The sequence below is a fragment of the Mauremys reevesii genome, linkage group 1 (genome assembly GCF_016161935.1).
Source record: "Mauremys reevesii isolate NIE-2019 linkage group 1, ASM1616193v1, whole genome shotgun sequence".
NCBI classification, from domain to species: domain Eukaryota; kingdom Metazoa; phylum Chordata; order Testudines; family Geoemydidae; genus Mauremys; species Mauremys reevesii.
Window position 1 is genome coordinate 127649716 of NC_052623.1, and position 27217 is coordinate 127676932.

A 27217-nucleotide genomic window follows, 5' to 3' on the forward strand; every position below is an offset into this window, starting at 1 on the left:
CAATGTTTGCTTTCAAGAAGCATGCACATTAAATGATGTAGGAAGACATACAAAACACAGTTTGGATGAATCAAGTGGGTTTTCCCGAGTCTGCTATCTAAGAGAACAAAAATATGACATATTTTAGCTGAAGTTGGAACACATACAATAAAAGGCTGATATATGAACAGCAAGTCATTAATAAAATCTACGGTTGCTGAACATGCTAAAAGAAGATTTAAAATATCAAGCAAAGATGAGACTTTCTCAGTCAAATCAATCCTGCATTAAGGGTAAATTATCCCATTTGCCTACAAGAATGTGTCTATTATATGAAGAGAAAACCTTAAGGACATGGGCATGACTAGATGCTATGAGCCTGATCTTGCAATAAGGTCCATATACACAGACTTCTGTGCCTGCATGGACCCCCTACTACATTTGAAATGGCTGCCCAAACAGAGCTCATTGCAGGATCAGGACCCAGTGTGATTCTGTACATCCTCACTATCATATTCCTGGGGGCAAATTCTGTTTCTTTCAGATGCTAGCTCCATTAGGTGCGGTGCAAATGTTCACCCACCCATGAGAGCTGCTAGAAGCATTGTGCTTGCGGCAGGAAGGATGACTTCTGGAGAGCAGAGAGTGCACAGCGCCTGCCATCCCCTTTGGAAAGGTGTCGCATGTACTCCACCATCTTCTGCTACTGGGTGAGACGGAGAAGGCAAGTTGATGATGCTGCCTTAACTCTTACATTTTCAGGCCACTCGGGGAGGCTAGTGCTATTGTTTTCATTAACTGCACGTAATACGTGCACTCTCTCAGACAGGGCCGCCCAGAGGATTCCGGGGGCCCGGGGTCTTCGGCGGCGGGGGGCCCTTCCGTTCCGGGACCCGCCGCCGAAGTGCCCCGAAGACCCGCGGCGGGGGCCCCCGCCGCCGAATTACCGCTAAAGCGGGACCTGCCGCCGAAGTGCAGCCCGGTCTTCGGCGGTAATTCGGCGGGGGGGGGCCCCCGCCGCGGGTCTTCGGGGCACTTCGGCGGCGGGTCCCGGAACGGAAGGGCCCCCGCCGCCGAAGACCGGGCTGCGCTTCGGCGGCGGGTCCCGCTTCCCCCCCCCGCCCCGGCCCCAGCCTCTTACCCCCGGCTCCCTCCTCACCCGGAGTCTCAGCGCCTCACCGGAACAGCCGCAGCGTGTGGCCGGCGGCCCCTGAGCTCCGTCTCGCTCAGTGCCACGGGGGGAGGGGGCGGGGCGGGGAGCTCCACGCCGAGCGGAGGGAGCTGAGCTCCGCCCGGCGCTCCCAGCCCCGCCCCCTCGCCACGCGGCTCTGAGCGGGGCGGGGCTCAGGGGCCCCGGCGGAGAGACGCTGCGGCGCTGTCTGAGGACAGCGCTTGATGTGCCAGGGCTCCAGGAGAGGGGCGGAGGCGGGAGCCTCCGCTGTTCTCTTGGGGGCCCCTGCGGAGCCCGGGGCCCGGGGCAAATTGCCCCCTTTGCCCCCCCCTCTGGGCGGCCCTGCTCTCAGAGCAAGGACTGTGTTTGTGCCCAGCTCTTAAAAGTTGTGCAGTGAGTGAGAAGGGCTCCTTGAACGCTCGCCATGCAGGACGGGGCTCGGTTTAGCCATAGAGATGGGCCCGCACTAGATCCCCAAAACCAAATACACCTGAATTGCCATGCCCTCTTGTTTCTCTAATGGGCCTGCATAAGCTGTCGCTAAATTCTGGGAAGTTGCAATCCAGATCCAGATTGGATAGCTTTCTATGTTATGCTAGGCAAGCCTGATCCTAACTTTTTACTGTACTTAGATGCTCCTTTAAACTCATCAGGATCCTGTGTACCTTTTCCAGATACCATATGTTCCTACTGCATTAAATAGTTTCATAAGATGACATACTTGTCTTCATTCATACAAAACTTAAAACTCCTGAAAGAAACTGTATCACTGGCTGCTGGTGGCAGGCAAGTGTTATGAGCAGAACTCAGATAATCTCTTTCATTCATGTTTGACAATTCACAAAGCTTTTCACTAGCTTCCTTCTCATCTTCCTGCTCAGTTCTCTCCTCAATGATGCACTCATGTTCTACACATTCCATCTTGGTTTGGCCCATTGCATTGTCAGTTTTGTCAATCCATTCCTAGGAGAATGAAATGTTGGTGTCAGCACATGCCCTAATTTCATTTGAAGCAAGCACAGGCTACAGTGACCTTCACCATTGCTCCAGTAATGGCATGAACCCAGGACCTACACAATTGAGAGATGTCATGTTGGAAAGAAGGAACTAGCAGGCAAGCAGGAAATAAGACAAAAGCAAAAAACATGAATGCACACAAAGAACAAGGAAAACTTCAAGAAAATTACCACTAAGGACACCTTCAATGTTGGATTTAATTATTATATAGCACTTACAGTGATAGGTGCCTTCAAAATACACTAGATGAATACATTACATCTCTCCCCCCCTTCCATTTGTCATGGTTTTGCAAATTCTTTAAGCCAAGTCCTACCTCAATCAAAACTCAAATTGACTTCAGTGGGATATTTGCCTGATTAAGGATCAGGCCCTTTATTATTATTTTGCATTGTATTATTAATTATTATTATTTTGTATCTTTTCAAACTTACCTTGGGCAAGTACATTTTTGACTCACAAGTAAAACATTATTATTGATTTTCATTTTCATTACCATTGTAACGGTGGCCCAGTAGCTATTATGCATCAGATAGTGAATATTCCTAATTATTTTGCCAGGCTGCTTTCAGCTATAGCATAGTCTAAATGGTAAGGTGTTGGGCAGATTCAAGAGTATTCAAATAAAAATGATCTTCATGTAAGCTACATACATTTCAACTTAACGGGAAGCAAACACTAAGTTCGTTCCTCGGTCAGGCTGTCTGAAGATTTGCTGTTTCACAGCAAGACGTGTGCTAAAGGATTGGAGGGAATAGTGGTAAGCCAGGAAACCATGGTTAGTTTTGTAAAGGACAAAGGCTTGTGGCTTTTTGTGACAGGAGATTATACAATTTTTTGGCAGGCTGTGATCTCTGCTTTTGATACTGGCCACTATTGCTTCAGTCTTTCCCTGTCTATCTCATAGTTATTATAGAATACGAGGGTTACAAGGGACCTCAGGAGGTCATCTAGTCCAATCCGCTGCTCAAAGCAGGACCAACCCCCAGACAGATTTTTGCCCCAGATTTCCTAAATGGCCCCCTCAAGGACTGAGCTGATAACCATGGGGTTAGCAAGCCAATGCTCATACCACTGAGCTGTTCCTCCACTTACTGTCTTTTCTACTTTCACTACAAACTCCCCTGGGCAAGAACTGTCTTTGTACAGTCCTTAGTACATTGAGTCCTCTTCTATGATTGGGGTCCCTATGTGCTACTACAGTGCAAATAAGTAATAATAATCATTCTTCTGTAAGACCAGGTGGTCAAGTAGTAGGGTGAGAGGCTGCTTTTGGATCAGAGAGCACTTAGTTTAAACTTCAAAAGAGACCACAAAGGTAGGCTGCATTTTTTAAATTATGTGCAAAGTAGGATTGTTGTGTTGGAATGAATGCAACCTCACCAAGGAAGTTCAAGAGTGCTTGGATATTTACCTGGAAGTTTCCATTATGATCATTAAAGAGATCAGAAAATATATGCTTTGGGTCAGGTATAACAGGCATGACTGACTTCTGAAATCTGTAAATAGAACAAAACAAAGGAGGGTAAGCATTCAGCTGCTCTAAACTGTGCCAGCTGGTAACTGTCCCAAAGGAACTATCAGTTGGCAGGGAATTACCTGAGCACAACATATCCCCTCCCTTCTGGAGTTGTGGTGTAGGAGCCAGTCATAGTGGTTGTATGCCTGCTGCAGAACTGAGGCCTGTTTCTGCTTTTCTGCTATTCAAAGTAGCATAAACAGAGTGCAGAGGAGAAGCAATTCTGGGCCTATAACATCCATGGACTTTCCAGTAACACTCCTCTCCAATAATGTAACTGTGGTACAACAGCATGGAATTCTTCAGAGGAAAAAAGCTAATTCTGTGGTTTTGGCAGTTGGCAGCTTTTGTAGAGCTGTAATAAGTGTACTGTAGATCTAAAATGATGGGCACAGACATGCAAACCATAAATCTTAACATTGGCATCATCTTGGGCTGACTTTGTATGACAAAGTATGGGCTGACTTTGCTCATCAGTGCAACAGAGGCTGATGCCAAAATCACTGGTGCTTTGATCTTGTCCAGTACTGAAGCTGGCAGTTGACAGAGAAACAAAGGAGTGAAAGTCAACTTATCAGTAATAGGAAAAAAACAGTTGGTTTTAAAAATTTAATTTGGGCTCTACATAGGAGCAATAAATAAAGTGGAACAGACAACATTTTGCCCTGAAAAACTCTCTTTTAATTTCCTCTGAAAAAACTACTCTAGTCTTGGCCTATGTAGGCCTCATAGGACTGGAAGAGTCACCTCTGCACCCTCACAATCACCCTAGTGGTCCCTGAAAATGAAAGGAAGAAAAATCTGGGGAAGTACAAGAAAAGGAAGTTCCATGGTGCGGCATATCTGGAAGCCTGAATTAAGGTGTTGGCTTCCAGCTCCTCAGCAGCCATTAAAGCTGACTTCATTATCAGGTAAGTAATTGAGTGCCAAGTAGTGTGATCTTGAAGTCAAATCCAGCAATAGCATGGGAATTAAAAGTAGCTCCTTCCTGGCAGCCAGTGTTCAGACGGGATTCTACACTTGGCAATCTGAGAAGCTTCAAGTACAAATCAAGAGGTGCTGCAAGGCCACTGTATGGAATTTCATAGTTACTCTGGGAAAGACTGAGGCTATGTCTACTCTACAGGCCTTACAGTGGCACAGCTGTATCGCTGTAGCTGCCAACTGTAAGGTCTCTTGTGTAGCCGCTCTGTGCCTACAGGAGAGAGCTCTCCTGTCAGCATAATTAAACCACCCCCCAAGGAGTCAGTGGGAGAGCTTCTGTCGGTGAAACTTATGTCAGTCAGGGGTATGTTTTTTCACCCCCCTGACCAACAAAAGTTTTACCAGCAAAAGTGCTAATGTAGACAAACCCTTAGCTTTCAAGGGTTTGAACAACTCACAACTCACAACTCACACATTGTTGGAAGGCTGACAGAAATTCAGCTGGGAGAGACAGTGTCTCTACTTTATTTTTAAGTCCTATTGATGTTTGGAAAGAGATGGTTTGTTTTATATTAAATGGGCAGATGTCAAGCCTTCCAAAATGTAGCCATTAGCTGTATTATCGTTATTTGTATTACTGTAGTGCCTGGGAGCCCCAGTTATGGATCAGGACCCCATTGCACTAGGACAGAAGTTCCCAAACTTGGTTCATGGCTTGTTCAGGGTAAGCCCCTGGTGGGCCGCAGGATGCTTTGTTTACCTGAGAGTCCGCAGATACGGCCACTCGCAGCTTCCAGTGGCTCCGGTTCGCCATTCCCAGCCACTGGGAGCTGCGAGCGACCGTACCTGTGGACATTCAGGTAAACAAAGTGTCTCGCGGCCCACCGGGTTTACCCTGAACAAGCCGTGAACCAAGTTTGAGAACCCCTGCACTAGAACAAACATGTTTTCTTTCATGTAGCCTTCATGCCCAGAGGCCCTTTCCCAGGTCCACCTGCCATGCTTCCACTCTTTCCTGTTCTACTGCTTTGTCAACACAAGAAAGTTGTACTAATTTAACTTAATATCAGTGTTTTAAATAATTTGCCTAAACCAATGCAAACCCTTGTATGGATGCTTTTATTTGAGGTTAAGGGCGGCTTATTTTGGTTTAGCTTAAACTGATTTCTAACTCATTTGAGCTAGACCAAAATAAAATACCCCTGCTAGCTTTAATCTAGCTAGTAGAGCTAAAATAGCAGTGAAGACCTCACAGTACACACCCTACCAGAGGCTAGCAATGCCAGTACACATTCAGGATTCTGGAGACTTGTACATCCTGTGCTGAAGCCCATGCTGCTGGGTCTATACTGCTATTTTTTTAGCAACCTAGTTAGATTAAAGCTAGCATGAGTATGCCTACCTGAGCTGCAAATCACACGTTTGATTGCAGTGTAGACATAGGCTGAGTTACTTCACAAAACACACTTCTTCAAGGAGAATTTTAGTCTATGGTTATACACACACACACACACACACATTTCTTTTCTTCACCACCCTCCCCTCACACATCCCTGCCCTATATTTGTCCCCTTATATTGTGCCTGTCTTAATTTAAGTTGCTAATCGCCATGCATAATGGTTATACAATAGAAATATACAAACAATAATGGATATTCTCAACTGCAGCTTCTTTAAACACCATTCAAGTTCCATAATAGCTATCACTCTTGCCACATGCACCCTTTTAATATTTAGTACTGTAGCTAAAAAAACAGCCTAAATTCTCCTCGGAATTGCAAGCCAGAAGGACTGTTAACAAGACAGAATGCTCAAAAAATTGATTTTCTTTTGCGTGCTCACAGCTGTTACAATTATGTTGCTTCCAACGTGCAGGTTGGTGCCACAAAGTTTCAGTTTTTGTTTCTCACATTTCATTTGTAATAGATCGGATGGGGCAGGAAGGCAAGTGAGGGAGTTGGTAGGAAGAATCTAGTGCCAATGTTTTATAAACCCCAGCCAGGAGATGCTATTTTTAAACTATCTTTACAATTGATAAAAGAAAGAGAAAAGCAAATGCAGATGTCTTGGGGCTTTGATCCCACATTTGTCATTCAAGCAGTAATTTAAGTAAGGATTATTACAATAATACTATTTCCATCCAAGGGGCCCGAAGTGCTTTCCAGGTACTACTGACAGAATCTTCACAACATCCCTGAGGGTTAGGGTAGTCTTGTTAAGGCAATTAAACAGATCAGGAGCCTGCCACTCTCTTCACCTCTCCTATCCCCTGCTCCTCTACCACTATTTGAAGCCCTCCCATGTAATCACCCTTTACACCTTTTCATCTTTTACCTGCATCCTTTTCTTGCTCATCCATTCCACCACCACCTCCCCTATCTTCCCCTTTCACATCTTTTGCACTCCTCCTCTTTACTTTTGTCATCCTTTCTTCTTTGTTACCCTGCCTTTCTCACCCTGCCACTCCAACACCCTTCCAACTGTCACTCTTCAGATAGAAGGAAATTCTCACTTTCTGTTCTTAGCTCCTCTAGTAGAAAGTATGTGTCTGCAGCTGCAGAGTTCCCTGCTTCTATGGCGGTGAGGGTCGGGATCTCTGATTATAGACACTCCAGAGACATGCTCTGTACAGGAATGGCAGCAGGAAACTAAAGAATGAATGATTGGGTCGGCAGTCCGTAGACTGTAGGCTAAAGGTGTCAGAGATTCTTTGGTTGGGCAATGATTTCATGGCATCATAAAGATCAGTGGGAGTCTATTAGGTTGGGGAGCATATTTAATTATTCTTTGTTTTCCAGTATCATCTACAATGTGTGAGGCACAGGACACAACCACAAGGAACACGCAATCCCTGCCCTTGAGAATTTGCACTTTAAGAGGACAAACAACACTGGATGGTGGGAGAGGGAGAGAATCAAAATATGCATTTTTTTTTACATATGTTGTATTATCATGACACAAATATCAGTAGGGACCAGTAACACTTACCTTTGGCATTTGCACACAAAAATCTGAATGAGGAGTATTACTAGGACTGCCAGCACAGAAATTAAAAGGATTACATTGTATGACAGAGGCTTTATATCATCAGCACATGAATCTAGGAGTAATCACAAAAATAATATTTTAAAATGTCATGTTTCTATAAATGTAAATTTATAAATGTACCTATTGCAGATGTTTAAAACACTTTAAAACAGCAATGTTAAGGAAGAAACAAGACAAACTAATCTAACTCTGCAAAAGAAAACCACAGTTCCTTCACTCTTGCAATGAAATGCCTTCTGGTGGTGTTGGAGAGACAAGGTGGGTGAGGTAATATCTTTTATTGAACCAACTTCTGTTGGTGAGAGAGGCTATGTCTACAGTACGGACTTTACATCAGCACAGCTGTACCACTATAGTTCTGCTGCTATAAGGTCTCCCATGTAGCCACTCTATGCCAAGGATAAGCTCTCCTGCTGGCATAATTAAACCACCCCCAAGGAGTGGTGTTAGCTACGTCAGCAGGACAGCCTCTCCTGTCAGCATAACCCTGACCACATCAGCACTTTTGACGGTGAAACTTATGTCGGGGGAGGGGAGGGTGCCAACAAACGTTTTACTGACCAAAGTGGTAATGTAGACAAAACCAGAAGCAAGCTTTTCAGCTTACACAGAGCTCTTCTGCAGGTCTGGGAGACTACGTTCCTATAAAGCCTAGTGAATGGCACTTTGTGGAGATCTGATTTGAAGGTGTGGGGACTGAGTGACTGCCTGTGTTTATGTAACTACAGCAACTTTCTCTATTGGTTCATGGTACTCATTGCGAGTATTGCTTTCCAGCAAAGCGATAAGGGATCATCCAGACCTACTAAAGCTGATGAAAAGTGTCCTGTAATTTAATGTGGTCTGTCTTTGAGACTGTATTTAGAAGAACGAGGCACAGTATGGCACTAGGGGTCTTCTTAGATCCAAAGCTTCTACTTGATGTTCATGTAGCAGCTGCTGGCAAGAGTGCCATTTTTTTCATTGTGCTTGGCGAGGAATGTGCAAAAGAAAAGGTCAGAGGCAGACATAGCCAGAGACATGATTTTCTGGAGTGCTGCATCTTGAGATGTGGCTGCATCTTGAGACCACCAAACACTGAAGCTGGTGCAGCAGGTGGTTACTTGCTTATTGATGCTGTAACACTAGTGATCAGTGAGCTGCACTTTCTGCCTGTTTGTAGACGGAATACAAAGTGGTGATTTTAACTTACAAATCCTTAAAAGTGAGGTGGCTACTTGGGAGACACCTTCTCTCGGCTTACACTGGTAGAGGTGTCTCATTTTAAACATGATGGGATTGCTGGTGTGGCATTGTCTGTGAAGGCCACTCAGCTCTGGGTTATACTTCCACCTTTGGCCTGCCAGAACCTGGATCTGTTAATCATCCAGACATGCTGAAAAGCCCTTCTGTTTTCGGAAGATGTAGGGAATGATGGGCTGATGGTTAAAGGCATTTAGTCTTAATTGGCTCTGGGTATTTCAATTTTATTTTTATTGGCGGTTATTGTGGTATTCTATTTTATTCTATTACTATATTGCACTACATTCTTTGTATTATCTCAATTATAGTGATTATTGAATGTATGAACTATAGCTAAATTTCCCAGAGCTATGGATGGGAATTTTGCATTTATAAATCAAAATAAATAAATAAATAGCAGCAAGGAACCCTGAAGAGTTCTATCAAACTCAGCAGCATATATATCTTACAGACTGGCAAGACAAAGTAGATAAAACTGTGGGAGAAAGGAAAAGGTATTATCTAGAACAAAAACATTAAATCATACATATGAGATCTCAGTGGCAGAGGCAGCATCTTTTCCTTATTTATCTCTGTCATTGAAAAATTTCACACAACATTTGAACAATCCATGAATCAGCTTTGTGTATAATTATCAGTGTCACTGTAATTCTGAAATTGTGCAGTGACAAACTTCCCACTTTAGAGGGAAATTGTACAGGGCCTAGCACAATTGGAAACTAATTTCAGTTAGGGTATCTAGGTGCTACTGTAATACAAAGCCTGTTTGTTACTGGCCAAATCAGTACTTGCTTGGGACAGTTACAGCAACATAGATATGAATTGAAGGATCAGGCCACCAACCCCAATTTGCATTCATGAATCAAATTATGTTTGAAAGGGCTATGAATTAACCTGATCCATCCATCATCATGATGGCAAATTGCAAAGGGACGTATTCTCCTTGCAGATTGAGCACCACCCACATCAATCTCTACCTGGTCCTTTAGGTGGTCTGGCTAGATATTCAGTTTATGTCTATTGCTGGCAAATTTATTGTGCCACCAAAGCTTTTGGTGAACAGATGATTGTCAGCTGTGTAGCAGCATTCCTAGATAAACATGCTTCGTAATTCATTGGTATTCCATCCTATTAATATCTCTGTACCAAGAAAGCCAAGTGGCTGTCGGTTTCAGTTTCAAATATCCTCATTTCTGATCTTGTCCTGCCACTTAATATGGAGCAGTGATCAAGTTTCACTGCCATACAACAGAGTCAGTATAACCACAGTTGTGTAGATCCACAACTTCGTAGTGACCTTGATGTCATGACCTCCCCACAGAAGTCACTGAAGAGCTTGAAACATGGCAGCAACTGTCTGTGTCACTTCCCAAGTATTTGACAGATTCAAGGGAAATTCTCCACTTCCATGTTATTGTCTTAAATCATTGATGCACTTCAGGGCAAAGGCCAGAATTCTCAGTGCTGCTTTAGACTCGGTTGTTCCACTGTTGACTAGATCTTTACTTTGAATTAACCTGATGCACCACCTGACATCCCGTCTCCCAGCCTCCCCTCCTCTGATTGTATTTCCAGCTAAGAATATGAATGTATCTTAGCATTTACCAAGTAAGCTGCCATTTCTCCAAACTGTTACCTCTGCCCATTCGCTGGCATAAGGAATTCTATTGCAATCGAGTGTTCTTTCCAATCTAACCCGGAAGGAGTAGCACTTTTCAGGATCAAACCCTTGCTCTTCAACTTTGCAACATGCAGATTTTCTAGACTGGACAGGAAGATATTTGATCATTAATTATTAGTTCCAACATATATTTTTCTTCTCACCATATTATACTATATCATTGTAATAACAAACCTGAGAAATGGGCTGACACTGTTGGGATTTTGTGGTTCCCAATGAGTCATATGCTGGGTAGAATCAAGGGACTTCGATTTGATGCGATGCGATTCAATTCGATGCGATTCAATTTGATGTGATTCAATGTGATTCAATTCAACAAGGCTTTATTCAATGTGCACAAAGGAGAGCCCCTGGTACGAAAATCAGGCAGAGTCCCTCCAGCAAGGAGCCCCTCCCCTTGCTATTGTATAGCACATGGCACTTACATAACAAGTTACATAACATGAACCTCTAACCAATAAGAGTTAACCTTTCCATATATGGATTTGTTTCTCCCATGCCCATAGTTCTCCATTCCACATATTGTGTTCAACCCCCTCCCCCTGGCCTTCTCTAGAATGTTCCTAGGGTGGTGAGCCACAGCATGCCTCCCTATGCATAAGCACTCTGCAAACCACATTTTATCCAAAATGAATACAAGCATCCCTTCAACACAAATAGAACATGCCCAAAAATTTTAGGAGCTCTGGATCTTGGATGGATTTTCCTCGTTCCAACCCATTTCTACCATTAAACAATGATACAATTGAGTTAACATATAGTTCTTTGTTACATTTATGCCTCAATAATTATTTACAGTGAAACAAACAGAATTAGCTTTGGTCCACAAAGCATACATACGTTAGTTATGAGCCTAGGAAGAATTAATTCCATGAAATGAAATGTAAAGCTGGTATTTATGTTCTAGATAAATAAAATGCCTGGAACATTGTCTCTTTCCCATCTCCTGTTCTCTGTTGTTTTTCTTCTTTCTCCCATTTTTTCATCTTCATTTCCCACTTATGACTCCCCTCCCTGCTCCCATTCTTTATATATTGCCTTTCCTCTATGTCTTCTTGACATGTGCATATTCAGTGAAGTGTAACTCCCTTGAAATGTGGTCATTTACTGGAATGCTGACATTCAGCACACATTAGATATCCAGTAGTCTAGCAAATGTTAGGGCTTGCCTTCACTGATAAAAAAGATGTGTTTTTTACTGGGGGTAACTAACACTTCTGAGCTATCCTGAGGTAAAAATACAGTGAAGACCAGCCACTTAGTTTACCATGAGGTAAACTCCTCAAGGCCAATCCCTGGAGGAGGTATAGGACTGTTTTGCTTGACAACTTTACCTTTCTTTAAATTAAAGTGTCTGGCCTTCAGCATGTATTTACCTCAGGATAGCACAGGTGTGTTCATTACCCCAAAGGAAAAAAATGCACCTTTTTTGCAGTGAAAACTAGTCCTTATTCTGCTGCCAGCCCATCAAGTGTATGTTAATGGGATGGGATGGGCCTGCTGGGAAAACCTATGCTGTCTGTTCTGTGGAGGTGCCACTCCCGTCTCTTTCCTGTGTTAAGTGAAAATTGCAAACTCTACTCACCTGCCATTCTTCGTCATACTTGCTTTTATACTGAAGTTCAAGCTGCAAGCACCTTGCTGGTGTCTTTGGTTTATTACATTCTATAGTAACTCTATCTCCTTTCCAATGGAAGGTTATGTTTTCAGGTGGATTGGGTTTTACTGAGGAAAAAAACAGATACAAATTACACAATACCCTTTTAAAATGAATCACTACATCTCACTTCAAACCACGGCCCCCACCCACAAGCCTTCCTGGAATTCTTTAGACTGTTATGCAGTTCAAAGCTCCTGAAAGGTTCAGTTCTCCAGCTGGCCTGTTTTCTGTGCATCAAAATGTAATTCAGACCCATGGCATCATGCATTTGTGCTGTTCTAAATTGACACATTGTGTACAGATGGTCAGCTGTTATGGACACAATATTTTGAACCATTTGATTGTTTACCTCTTAGCAGTGGAAGTTGCATCTTCATGAGAGTTGGAGCATAACACCCCTTCCTAAAGTACATTAGTGCACCCTCTCTTTTGATCCACCCCACCTGCAAAGAAATCTAACTACTTTATTCCCATTCCTGTAGTATCTGAGCACCTGGTAAATATTACTGAACTTTCACAACACCCCTGTGAGGTCTGAAGCACTATTATCTCTGTTTTACGGATGGGAGACTCAGGCACAGAGATCCAAAGTAACTTGCCCAATGTCTCACAGGATGTTTGTGACAAAGCTGGGAATTAAACCTGAGTTCCTGAACGCCACTCCAGTGCTTTGGCCATAAAACTACCTTTCCTCCTGGGAAGCTGTCCTAACTTTATAAGACATGCTCAATGATGTTCTATAGCTGGTTTATTTTATTTTATTTAGTATTAGTTCCTACTATTCTGTAGATTTCTTTGCAATAATAGTCATTACATGTTGAACCCATAAGACACATCTACATACATAAAACCAATAAAAGTGTAAGAGAAATAGAAATGCCTTTCTCTTACTCTTTCAGTGCTTTCTTACTGTAACCTGTTGTCATTTTGGCATTGTGATATCATATATTTACCCCTCCACTATGAAAATGGAACCAAGGCTTCCAGTTGTTGCTACATGTATGTTTACATGTTTTACATAGTCAACTATACTAAATATTTCAAAATCCAAACATACCTCCATTTTGAGTGTTCAAAACCCAGATCTCGATCTGAATTTGGGGGCCTTTATTCAAAACAAGTAGCCCCAGTGAAGACAATGTGACTACGGAAGTAAGTGTTGAAGAAGCCGCCTCAGTATACCCAAACAGAGAACAATATTCTATTTTGTCCTTCCTGATAATATTTTATACACTTAACTAATTCATCGTCTTCCTTGATAATATTTTATACTCTGAAATAGTTCTCTCTCTTCATCTCAGACTCAGTACAAAAGAAGATCATTGAAGGCACTAACATTGCCAAGGAATTTGGTAATGTCATTACTCACTCACTTACTAAAGAAATCAGATTTTAGCATATAATAGAAAAGCTCTTCAGTTCCATTCTTATCCTTAAAAGAAATGTTAAGAGTGGGTCCCTCTGTCTTGAAGAGACAGCCAGAATTGTAACCTTGGTCAAGTATATAGTTGGGGCATTGCTTCCAAGCTCTGTTTTGAAGAGCTGTGCCAAATCTACAAGTAAAAACAAAATAAAATTAGTTAACGCAGTTATTTTGTTATCTATTGAAATGAGTAAGCTGCTTTTTGTCACTTTAGCTTATTAAAATACTTCTCCCAAATGATATTTGCATGGGAGATTTATAAATGGGATTTTCAAAGTGGAGAAGGGGAGTCCAGTACCCAATTCCCATTGCCTCTCCAGACATCTGTTCTTTACAATTTGAGATTGTGAGATTTCTTTAATCTAAGAAGGGAAGGGTTTGCTTTAACAAGTGTGTCAGACATTCACCCTTTGATGACATGTCCTATTTCTACACCATACTACTGGAAATGCTGTCTCATATACCCACTAACAATTGAATAAACCTCCTACTGGCTGACTTGTCATTGACCCAAAGCAATTATAAAGGTTTCATTTCCATTTTCAGCTTCAACTGATTGTGGCACAGCTCTTAATTAAACACCAGCTAAAGCTGTGAGTGTATGTGAAAAATGGTTCCAAATGTTCTGACACATGGTTGGGCATCAGAAGAATGGACAAAACTGTGGGTGTAACCACCTGCATGCCGCTAAGTATTCAGCAGATCTGATGATTAGTTTGGAAAATAGGGTTGTGGTGTGGAGCAAACATGAACAAGTCTGCATATTGATCTGAATCAAATATAAGCTTCTCTTTCATTTGCGGGTGTAGCTCAAACACAACTTGGACTGAGTGAGATGTCTAAGGGTACGTCTATACTTACCGTCCGGGTCGGCGGCTAGCGTTCGACTTCTCGGAGTTCAATATATTGCGTCTAATCTAGACGCGATATATCTGTAAGCAGAGTCAGGATGACCTCTACCCTAACATCTGATGGTAAATTGTGGGGAGTGTGGAAAGAATTTCAGCTATTTGCATTGGCATGCCAACCCCACTTAGCATAACACACAGCAGTCTGGTATGGTTATTTTCACAGCTGTGGGAATCCCCAATTTCTTTGTTATTGGGGCAGGAGAAATAAAATATTGTCACCCTGATTAAGTAAATGAGGAACTACAAAACTGTCTTATGATAAAGGGTTTCATTATCAACTAAATAGCACTTGCTAGACAAGGGACATGGGTTCCAAAACCCAGTGAATGGAGAGAGGCTGGGGACAGGTATCTGTACCTGGTGGTGCAGGCGCCTTGTGTGAGCCAGAAGCACCAGTTCCACCTATGTCTCTCTCCACTGTGGAATGTCAGAGTTAATTTTTGATTTCCTTAAGAATCTAGATACAGGTTACTGAGCTGAATTCACTTTGGACCAGTAGTGCACTGGCACTGGGCTCCCCTACTGTGTGTTGAAATCGCTAAGAGATGAATTCACTAAAGAGCTGGAATTGCTGAGCTGAGAGCACTGAGTACTGTGCTAACGAGTGGGGGAGCCTGAAGCTATACTGTGGAGCAGAGCAGCTGGCAGAGTGGAGCCGAGCAGTTTCCGAGGACGGCTGGAGTGGATCACAGGACAGCTGGTGGACCAGAGCAGAGCAGCTGTGGGATGGGTGGAGCAGCCCACGAAGCAAGCGGAGCTGAGCAGTTGCGGGGACGACTAGTGGAAGCAGAACCCCACGGAGAGGCAGGGCAGTTGGCCCCGAACCACGTAAGGTGCCCCTTTCTACCCAGGCTGGGGAGGGGGACCTCTGCAGAGAGACTCTTGAACTCTGGGCTGCCTGACCCGGGACAGAGACTTTTGGATTGTGGGACTTTTGGGACTGTGGGTGATTTGGGGGTTGCTGGACTCAAGGGCCCAGAAAGAAGGACATGGCCCAATTTGCTGGGGTGGGTCTTTGCTCACGGTTTGATCTATGAACTCTAGCTGAGGTATTTTCCCAATTCAATGCTTGTGTTTATCTCATGTAATTAAACCTTTTCTGCTACACCAAGAGTCTGTGCTTGCGAGAGGGGAAGTATTGCCTCCTCGAGGTGCCCAGGGGTGTGTGTAAGATTTTCCCAGGTCACTGGGTGGGGGCTCGAGCTGGTTTGCATTACGTTGTAGGGAAGGGACCCCTATGTATTGAACCCGGCCCTTGCTGCTATTGTTTCGGCCTGGCAGAAGGGTTACATATCGAACTCCGAACACCCTCCCGTCGACTCCGGAACTCCACCACTGAGAATGGCAGTGGCAGAGTCGACGGGGGAGCCGCGGACTTCGATCCCGCGGCATCTGGATGGGTGAGTACTTCGAACTAAGGTAGTTCGAGTTCAGCTACGCTATTCGCGTAGCTGAACTTGCGTACCTTAGTTCGACCCCCCCCCCTTAGTGTAGACCAGGCCTAAGGGTAGGTCTGCGTTGCAATTAAAACACCCACAGGTGGCCATGTCAGCTGATTCAGGCTCGCAGGGCTTGGTTCTACGGGATTGTAAAATTGTGGTGTAGATGGGCTGCCAGACCCCCACAAGCCCAAGTTAGCTGACACAGGCCATGGGTATTTAAGTGCAGTGTAGATATACTTTCAGAATCACTAAGCAAAGTCCAGGGGCGGCTCTAGGCTCTAGGCACCGCCCCAAGCAGGATGGTGCACCGTGGGGTGCGCTCTGGCGGTCGCCAGTCCCGCGGCTCCGGTGGACCTCCCGCAGACGTGCCTGCGGAGGGTCCGCTGGTCCCGCGGCGCCAGTGGACCTCCCACAGGCATGCCTGCGGATGCTCCACCGAAGCCGGGGGACCAGCGGACCCTCCGCAGGCACGTCTGCGGGAGGTCCACCGGAGGCGCCTGCCGCCCTCCCGCGTCACGCCGCCCCAAGCGAGCGCTTGGCGCGCTGGGGTCTGGAGCCGGCCCTGGCAAAGCCATTAGCCAAGGGGAAGAGGATAGCCACTGCCAATACTTACCTGTAAAAAAAAGTCACATTCCTGTCAGGGAAATAGTCTTTAGCTTTCCATATTATCTGCATCCGTTCACCATTGAAATTGACTGCTGTGATATTGATGGTTTCTTTCAAACCTGTCATTGCAATGACAGACAAAACAATTTCAACCCCAGAAATCAAGGACATGACCACACATTTATTAAGAGACCAGAAGTTCTGATTTAATTACTCCACAGTCACAGCCACATTCAAGGCAGGGAAATAAGACTAAAGGACATATAGAGGTTAGAAATATGGGTGGAAAATAATAATGGTATTGATATTGGAAAAGTGCAAAACAAGGCCTCTGCAGAAATATAATCTGAAACATTTGGAAGGAGAAACCTGGAGAACAGTAGTGAATGAACTACACCTAGGAACTGTTAGGCCTGGTCTACACTAAAAAATTAGATCGCCCCAGCTGCATTGCTCGGGGTGTGAAAAATCCACACCTCTGAGCGATGTAGTTAAGCTGACCTAACCCCCCGTGTAGACACCACTAGGTTGACAGAAGAATTCTTCCATTGACATAGTTACAGCACCTCAGGGAGGTGGATTACCTACACCAATGGGAGAACCTCCCAGGTTGTGTAGGTAATGTCTACCCTGAAGCACTGCAGCAGTGCAGCTGCAGTGCTGCAATTGTGCTTCTGTAGCATTTCAAGTGTAGACAAGTCAATAGTGTACAACAATAGATATGAGTCTGCAAAGCCATGTGGCAGCACAATAAGCCCATAAACATATGCAGAGACATCACACAGCAGAGCAGGTTGATGTCAGTCCCTCATTATACAACTCCAGTATAACCGCCCTGGAAGATTTCATTTTGTTCTGTGCAGCACAATACCAGAAAGATGTCAGCAGATTAGGAGGAATGCAAGAAAAATTAAGAGAGTAGCAAGAAAAGAGAGTAGCAAGAAAAATTATTAAGTATTTGGGAAAGAAGAATGATGGTCCTGATTTCTTATCTCACACCAGTTTTGAATAGTTGTAACTCCAGTGTCTTCAATAGATTTACTGCAGATTGGTAGCAGTCTGAGAGAAGTATCAGATCTGAATTTGGGTAGCTTGTGGGGCTATACTGAAATTCAGTTCTGAATAGCTCTTCAGAGGAAATCTAGCCAACTTTCTGATATTTGGCTTCAGCCAAATAATATTTCAAATACCTGCTTGAAGTGGAATCATTAGAAAGTGGCACTGCCTCCATATAGTATATGCAGCATCACTGATTTGGCCATTTTTTATCCCTCTCCTTCTGAATTAGTTTGGCTAGTGTCCCAGATTTGGATCAGTGGATTAAAAAGGAATTTTATGGTTTCTCCCAATGGGACCTGGCCACTTCTACCTACCTCCTTATGGCCAGGTCACCTCAGAGCATCTTACTATCCTCACATCCTCTTTCCGCTCCCATCCTCCTGCTCCCCTCTACCAGACTTCCCTCTCGCTCAGATTCTAGGCATCTGATCAAAGCCAATGCTGCTTCCAGTTATTCAGGCTTGATTAGAATACCAAAGTGGTACATAAAGTATATTCCTCAGAGCCTGACTAACGGACATGATAAACAGATACAAATATTTGAAGGGTGCATATATCAAGGAACCAGAGGAATTCTTCTGAGTTATACAAGAAGCATAACTATAGGTAGTGGAATGAAATCAAGAGTAAGAAAATTTATGCTGAATATCAGAAACAAAACTCCTAAAAATGAGCTTTATAAATTGTAGGTTCCAGTTATCACATAATACAAGAAAAATTACTATAGGGAACAATTCTCCACTTGCAGGATACAGGTGATTGGGCCTGATTCTTATTGACACAAAGGCCGCTTTACACATCTCTGGCCGTGTGAAAGGGCCTTAAGTGGGCATAAATTATACCTGTGAATAATTAAACAAATTTATTGTGTTCTTTTCATTATTTTCCCATCACATCTCTTCTTTTCAATAAAGATCCCATATTATTAAATTTTTAAAAATTGAAATATTTTATATTAGTGTATACAGAACACTAGACATCTTGAAGTCCCTTTACACACATTAACTCATTAGTCTTCACAACATCCTGTAGAGGCAGGCAAATAAATATTTTGATTAATATTATTATGACAATTTTTCATTATAGAAACCAAGTAGGAATTGTTAATTTTCATGTGTTAGAATCATAAAAAACAAATAGTGCATGTTTGCATTGCATGCTTGTTTAATCACATACTTTGAAGGCTAAGTCAAATTCAATGCTCATTTAGTTTTCCAATGTCAGAATGCACTGAGTTATAGGTGAACATAATGGCAGGCAGTAAAGAGGTGTTCCTATCCATATGTAGGAGCCATATGTAGGATCCAAAATGACTCTGGAGTACCTTAAAGCTCATATGCTATCTGCTGGCTATGAGTCCTTCTCAAGGGGAATTACTTCTTCAATGTCTTTCAGCCAGCTATTGTTCTATGGAACTGTGAGACATAGCACCGGACTTTTTTTAGGGGAAGTACTGGTCTGAATTTCCTTATATACACCTGAGAAATATTGTGGGTGGCCAGATGTGAACATTTTTGTATTAATTCCCCTTCAAATTTGTGGTGACTATTCGTACATATCTTGAAGTTTCCTCCTACATATCACAAGGACCTCTCAACATACTCATAAAAAATAAACCATAATTCCTGTTCTTTTGAACAAGTCTATAATTTATTTCTTTTAACAAGGAATAACTAATCCCTGTGGAAGATGGCAGTTTGGCATTTAATCCTTGGTCTCAATGGTGAGATTACCAACAAGGATGCCAGCTCTAGGGCTAGTTGTGATGATGGGGTATTTTTGGGATGTGGACACAAGTGCACTGAGAAAGGGATCAGAAAATGTAACTTATTTTACTTAGAACACCTCATAGCCATCATATGCTAAGGGCATTTGATCACTGCTGACCTCCTGTCCATACTAATCAGTGACTAAGAGGTGAAAGGTTCTGTAATCCCATTATCAATCCCCTGAACCAACACTTCCTCAAGGCCAAATCCTGAAGCTCTTGATTAAGATTCTGCCTTTCCCTTCCATGTGCAAAGGGGAGCCTAAATGGAAAATTCCCCCATAAACCCCCAACCCCATAGAGGCCTCTCATCAGGAACTATGTACTGTTCCAAGATCTGCAGACTCTGAGTGGACACATCAGCGAAGCCACCGGGGCTCCTCTGGAGTCCTTTTCAAAAGAAAATAAAGGCTGCCAGGGAAAATCAGGGTCAGCTTCTGCCTATTTAGAGAGAACACCCTTACCCACCCTTACACACCCCTCATAAGCACAAGGCAGAATCCCAGGTTCTGTGATCACTTCCTTCTGACATCCCAGAGGGGTTGGAAAGGGATGGGGACGAGGTGGGGCCAGGGGTTCTCGTCCTCCATGAAAAAGCCAATAGAGATGATTGGTCACAAAGGACAGAGTAAGTTGCTTCCCACAAAGAATGCCTCCTGGTTCTTCTCCTGTGGGAGGATAGCTCCATACTATCCTATAGTATAGGCTGTGCCTTAAAGGCTCAATCTAACCCTGGATAAAGACCTTATATTGTGGTTTTATATGCTTTTTGTTTGACCTTAAAGACTGTCATTTTGATTCCAAGCCTGCAAAGACTTACCCATATGCTTAACTTTACATTTAGTCCTCTTGTCTTCAGTGGGACTATGTGCATTGTGTAAAGCTAACCACATGCAGGAATCTTTGCAGAATCACGGCCTTATTCTGCACATAACTATAGGCCAGCTGCATATTATGGACTGGAATTCTGGGATTTTCACATCTGTATTTGACATCTAGCAAAATGGTCACTGATGTGCACACCTTGTAAATACATTAACAATAAACAGTGATTAATTAATAGAAAGAGAGTGGGAGGTTATAATAAATCATCTGGTGAGGTAGGAACAATCTGATGTACTCTGGTTTCTAAGAACTTCATAAGAGGTAAGTGATGACATAACCTGTTAGAGATTTTAAAATAATGTACACAATTACAGAGGACTTATATAATTTTAAATACCTTTTAAAATCATTTGATTATTAAAGTATGCTTTGCTGTTGAGGAAATGAACATCAGATTCTGCACTTTTTTGGTTTGATTTAGTATTACAAACACATTTCACAGCCCTCTCCAATACAATATGTGTTCCAGAGAAGGGACCAGGGACTAGATCCTCAGACTCCCCCTGAAATTAATGGGAATAAAATACCTTTGAGGATCTGGACCAGTGGGGGCTTCAGGCACCAGCGCTCCAAGCGCGTGCCTGGGGCGGCAAACCGCTGGGAGTGCCCTTCCAGTCCCTGCGAGGGCGGCAGTCAGACAGAGGGCCGGCTCCAGGCCCCAGCATTCCAAGCTGGTGCTTGGGGTGGCAATCTGCAAGGGGCGGCAGTCCCTGTTGTTTTGCCCTCAAGCAGCACGCAGAATTGCCGCCGCGGGCGGTGGGGACAGTCCGTGTGCCCTTAGGGCGGCAGGCGCATTTCCGCAGCGGCGGCAATTGGGCGGCAGCTTCTATGTTTAGCTGAAGCCGCCGTGGACAGCTAAACATAGAAGCTGCCACCAAATTGCTGCTGCCGCGGAAACGCGCCTGCTGCCCTAAGGGCACACGGACTGTCCCCACCGCCCTCTGCGGCAATTCCACACGTTGCTTGGGGTGGCTAAAACTGTAGAGCTGGCCCTGGACAGACAGCCTTCGGCAGTGCGCCTGCGGGAGGCCAGCCGGTTCCGCGGATTCAGTGGCAATTTGGCAGCAGGTACACCGGAGCTGCAGGACTGGGGACCTCCCACAGGCATACTGCCGAAGGCAGCCTGCCTGCCTTGCCTGGGGCAGCAAAAAAGATAGAGCCACCCCTGATCGGGACCCATGCTCTCTCCTTAAGTATTGGGACAGTACTGTGTGCATCTTTACAAATAATAATATAAATAAAGAAAATGTATTATATAATATTTTCAAAGGTTGACTCAGATCAGCATCCAGTAGTTTGGATTCTTTTCCATAGCTTATCCGAATGTTGACAATCCCCTCTTACGCACTACACTTCCTGCCCCTTTTGCTGCAGGGATGCTTATTGTCCTCTATGGGCAGACACTGCATTTTTGGAAGGAGAACCATCTTCTGCCAGTGGAAAGTGGCTTTCATGGGAGTCAAGTCACATAATTTTAACTTAGGGGGTGAGGGTGGGAACAAGGTAGAGTGATACAATGGGATATTTTCTCCCCCTTTCATAGGCTTCATGATTGCAAGGAGGATAGGTGGGATGGTCTCAAACATTGAATTATCCACACAGTCAGGATCCTTACAAGCCAATCTGGTGCCTCATTTCATAATAATTGTAGCCTCTATTTTGCCCACTGCCCCACAGTTGCACAAGGGCAGGGAGGTCACATGACAACCCAAAATGACAGGGAAGAAGCAGGGTTATTAATTAATGATCATTATAATTATTTGTTACTGTAGCATGGCTGGAAGCCAAGGCCCCATTGTGCTAGGTGCTGTACAACCATACAGCAAAAAGACAGTGCCTGCCCTGAAGAGCTGTTCTGGATCCATGCCCTGTGTCAGCCAGCAGACATGGCCAAGAACTCAGTCAGGAGCCTGCTGCACTGCTGGAAGGGCCACAGCAAGGTCAAACGCTTCCAGCTCTGGGGAGAACTCTACTTTTGTTCTCTGCGGGAAAATTCTTGCTGGAACTCCAACAGGATTGATGGTGCACCACATGGCCCTCAAAGACAGGGTCTTATCAGCACAGTTGAGCACTGAATGCACCAAAGTGTGTCGAAGCATAAATACATGAAATATGTGATCTCTGCATGTGCAGTAAGTCGTCTGATAGGAAAAATAAGCAGAAAATGTAACTATTAGTTGAGCCCACCATCCTCAATCATTTATGCAAGTAGAACCCAGAGCAATTAGGTAAGCAGCAGAACTGAGAACCACAAGTTATGTTTTTCTTTATTATTGAACCAAAAGGAACACTGAAATGTAATGGAACAGACAAAAAACACTTATCTACAAAGATAACAGAGTGGAACACAACTGTTCTGGAACGTTGCAGTCTCACCAAAACAACAAAACAGAACAAAAAAAACCCCACTTCTGATTTCCCCAGACTGATTAAACCTAATAAGTAACCACACATGCATTAGCTCCTAGCCTCCTGTATTGAACCAACCTGAGAATGATACCCTGCAACTGATCCTGCAGCCGCTGCTTGCACTGAATATTACTTATCCATGACAGCAATCTCATCTAAGTCAGTAGAACTACATGTAGGAAATAGTGCTACTCAATATAAGCAATGAAAAGCATGAAATGAGCTCCCATGACTCAGAATAAAAGGTAAATGAATCCCTGTCTTAAAAATGAGAGGGAGTGAGATGGAGAGAAAGAGGAATAAGGAATACATATGCCTAGGGGAGATGTATTCCTTATTACATCTACTGGGCTTCATAGCAGGCGGAAGTGGCCCACAATTGGTAGGATCAGCAGACACTGCAGTACCTAGGCCTACTAGGCTGATTCTCCACAGCGTTGCATCTTGTGAGGTCATTTATCCGTATACAAATTGGATCTAACATGTGTGAATAGTAGAGTGTTACATCCACTTTGTAAATAACTACACCAGGTAATTAGCACTGGAACATTGGTCCTTGTGTCACTGAGTTGCCATAAGTGATATGTTTCAGACATATCATATAATATAGAACAGATTTATAAAGAAAATGATAAACTGTTGGAAGAATCTTAAACCATGATTTTTTTCATGAAATTCAGAAATGAAAAACAGTAACTTAGTGTTAACAAGAATGAAGGTTAAATTATCACCCATGTGTGCTGGGTGGGTTTTCTTTGTGGATTTTTGAGTCAATTTGTTTATTTCTTAGCATGAGTAATAATGATACTATGCAATATAACTAAAACCTCAAACAGATATTCTAATGTCCAGGTTACCAAATATCCATTCTGTTACTGTGGAATAATAATAAGTGAGGTTTTTCCCTCTGGGAAATGTATAATTAAGTATATACTTTTTCAGTATCCACAGGTCAATGGATAGCTGCATATTTTCCCACATATTGTTTAATATGAAAGAATATTAATTAAGTCTTACTTTAATCTCTTGTTTTTAATATGAATGTCTGGCCAGAAGATTGCACTTCTATTTTTGTACATGATCCCTGCTAGCATAATTCATAACTTTGGCAGTGTGTACCACTCCTCAGAGTTTTAGGAGGCCCTCCCCTTATTTCAAACACAACTTTACAAAGGTCTTCCATTAATGTGAACTGGAAGAAACCATTTTAAATATTTCTGTTCTATCCCTATAGATATATAGATTTGTAAAGAAACAGGGGTCAAATTCATGCCTGGTGTAGCTCCACTGAAGTCATTGTGACGTTACACCAATGATAAAGCAGGCCTTATTTTTTTAAAGGGTATTATACTGGATAAAACATGAAGCAAATAAAGCATCCACATAAATAATGTGAATCTGCACATCAGGTTTTAAAATTAATATCTGGAAGTTCAACTTACTTTGTGCAAATGGTTGAGAAGCCACCAGGTTGCCCAAGATAAAGATTGCTGCATGGGCTGGAAGGACTAACCCCATACTTGCAAATTTTCATTAGGCTCTGATCAGATTATCACTGGAAGCCTTGCTAGCATTTCTTCATGAGTAATCTTAACCTCCAGAGTTCACCGCTTAATATCGGAGACTGGAAGGAACTAGAGGAAATGACAACAGGAAACAAAAAATTAATTTTCATGTAGATACAAATGTATGAATGAAATATATATTACTACAGGACAGCAGCACTTCACGTGTCTGCCTATGTTATTCACATTATGTGATACCACTGTTAGGCAGAAGAATAATAGTGATTGAATAATAATAATTACTAGAATAAGGCTTAATCATGCCTATTAGCCGCTGCTCTGCTTTGGGGCACAGGTATTTTTAGCACTGAAGGCACTCCAGGACTCAGTGCACCATGACACACTCCATTACCTGGCTCTATTACTGACCACAGTTCCACAAGCAGGGGGAGAGCAGGATCCATGAGTAAGCAAAGGAGAGGGGGCAGAATATTCTGACATTCTGGGGAAGCACAGTAGCTGCTATAGCCCCGAAGAGGATGCAGTATGTTTTCCCCTCTGCAGCTAAGTGGTCCCCTGGTTGCTGTACAAGGGCCATAAGATGATTTTTTTTCTTGCCACACTTTCTATTGGCTAAATCTCAGTTGGACTGCAGCTGTAGGAAAGAGGTCAGGTGCTGCTGTTATTCCAGACCCGGGTGGGAAGGAAGACACAAGGAATAGGTTCTTTAGCACTCCCCTCACTAGTCCATAATTACTAAAGAAATACGTTGGAAAGGATATATTTTAAGTCAAAGCTACTAGATTCCCCTTTTCTTCATTCAGGGACTTACACTGACTTCAGAAACCAATCCTCATGTTAAGCCATTGGGGACTGTAACCAAAGCCCCTTAAAGTCAACAGAGAGACTCCCACTGATTTCAGTGGGTTCTCAGACAAACCCTAAGGAAGGGATCTCCTTGAGCATGCCTAGGTGACAATCCAACTGCGTAAAACAAACTGACTCCACAGAGATGCTGCAGGAGTCAGCAGGGAAAGAGTTAACCACCGTTTCAGTTAGCTTGGCAATTACCTGTTTTTATATATTTTTTCACAGATAAATGATCTTCAGTCCATGAACTAAGATGCTGTGAGCCCTGAGATCTGTTCTGCAGTGCAGCCACCATAGCTCAGGTTTAGGGCTTTGTTAGGGAACGTATAAATGATTAACTCACTCTCACCCTCTTGGTCTTTGCTCCCTTTGCTCCTGAGACTGTGCCACAGCCAAGTTAGTTTGGAGCCTCTGCTCCAGCCTAACACCGCAAATACCTATCCCCATGTCAGGATGGAGAGGAGAGTCCAAACTAACCTAGCTCCAGCACAGCCTCCCTCAGGCCCAAAGGGAGCAAAGACCAAGAGCAAGTTAATCATTTATAGGCATGGGTGCTGAAGGAGGCTGAGCTGAGCAAGGTTGTAAGCTGCCAGGTGACAGCTGCTAAAGAATCATCCAGAGAGCAAGGGCAGTGCCTTCTCTCCTAGGGCCTGACCCAGCACTCATTAAGTCAGTGGAAATATTCCATTTGAGTTCAATTATCTTTGTCCAATAAGCAACTCCTGGCCCTCTGCCAGCAATTGTGTCCTTCACCCAGGATTAGCTGCTTTCAGAATTGCTCACCTATCTCATCCTGCAGCATCTGCAGCTGCTCTCACCAGCTTCCTTCCTCTCCTTTTTATTCTCCTACCTCATCTTCAGTTTGAAAAGGGCCTTTGATCATCAGATAGCTCAGCAAAGTAAATTGCCTCAGACAATTTACTTGTTCCTTCTTCTAGGGACCCAAATAAACAATAGCCTATGTGTAACGTCTTCTTCTTCTTTGTTGTTTTGCATTGCTACACATTCCATGGAACAGCTGATGGAAATGCAAATGGAAAGTTCACACTGGTTGTTCCTGTCTGCAGTGCAGAGCACTGTATTTTTATTACCAACACAGCACTCTCAGTGTGCTCTGTGCTGTACGAAGTGGAGAAAGACACATTAGTAGAGAATAGTAAGGTCTGATGCTCAGCTGCTCAACGAGTTTATCAGTTTAAATCAATTTAGCTCAATGGAGCCAATTTGCACTAGTCTGGCCTTCAGTTTGTACTATTCTGTGAATAGTATACTATTCTGTGGCCTGAGGGCTCTAGTTTGCCTATACGGCACAACCCCTCATTGCAGGCAGAGTGAGAGCTCTAGGTGGCATAGACACAATGTCTCCAGAAGCTCCCAAAACATCCAGAAGCTTCCAATCATCTCTTAAGAAAGTGTAGTGTACCTGGTGCAGATACATGGTCTGCATCTCACCAACGCCCAGTGATTCCCCACCACCTTTGATGCAGACAGTGCCCCTAGCAGTGCTAGCTTTGCATTCTCATTTTGTTGAGAGATGTGTAAAGACTGTGCCCGTCCAAGCATGGGTGAGATGCAGTGGATGGAGGCAGGATAGCAGGAGATATCATTGGTAGTATCAAGTGAATAAGACTTGTTTTGACAATATTTCTGTGCGCTCAGACAGAGAGGAACTAAGGAGTATGGTCGGTGTTAGTCAGCCCAGGCAGAGCACAATGAGGAAACAATAGGAGTTAGTACACCTTCACACATTTTAAGTTCAGAGGGGACCCTTATGGCCAGCTAATCTGTTCTCCTGTATAGCACAGGCCATAGAATTTGACCCTGTAAATCCTGCATTGCAGCCCAGCCATGGGAGTAATCCATGACTGTAAATGAATATTGTGCATTGGAAGAAGGGCAGAATGGCAACATTCAGATTCAAGCCATCGGTGGAAGGGCTCAGACTTACATCTGTTCATCAACCATGCGATGTCATTTCAAAAGGGGCAAATGCCATTCTGCTGTGTATTAATAGGAGTGTCATATGTAAGTCACAGGAGGTATTTGTTCTGCTCTGCTCAGTAGTGATGAGGCCACAGCTGGGGTACTGTGTCCAATT

The 27217-nt window shown here is 43.5% G+C and overlaps 1 protein-coding gene across 1 annotated transcript; it reads right to left on the bottom strand.

Annotated features, from left to right (window-relative positions):
• Positions 1–1469: 1469 nt before the first annotated feature.
• Positions 1470–25407, bottom strand: CRLF2 (cytokine receptor like factor 2). The gene is made up of 9 exons (XM_039522070.1): positions 25321–25407; positions 24187–24378; positions 16631–16742; positions 13619–13794; positions 12167–12306; positions 10506–10665; positions 7599–7710; positions 3582–3666; positions 1470–2113 (listed from the first exon to the last, which is right to left on the bottom strand). The coding sequence occupies exons 2-9, from the start codon at positions 24260–24262 to the stop codon at positions 1856–1858; spliced, it is 1119 nt and encodes a 372-aa protein (XP_039378004.1). The 5' UTR covers positions 24263–24378; positions 25321–25407; the 3' UTR covers positions 1470–1855.
• Positions 25408–27217: the final 1810 nt, after the last annotated feature.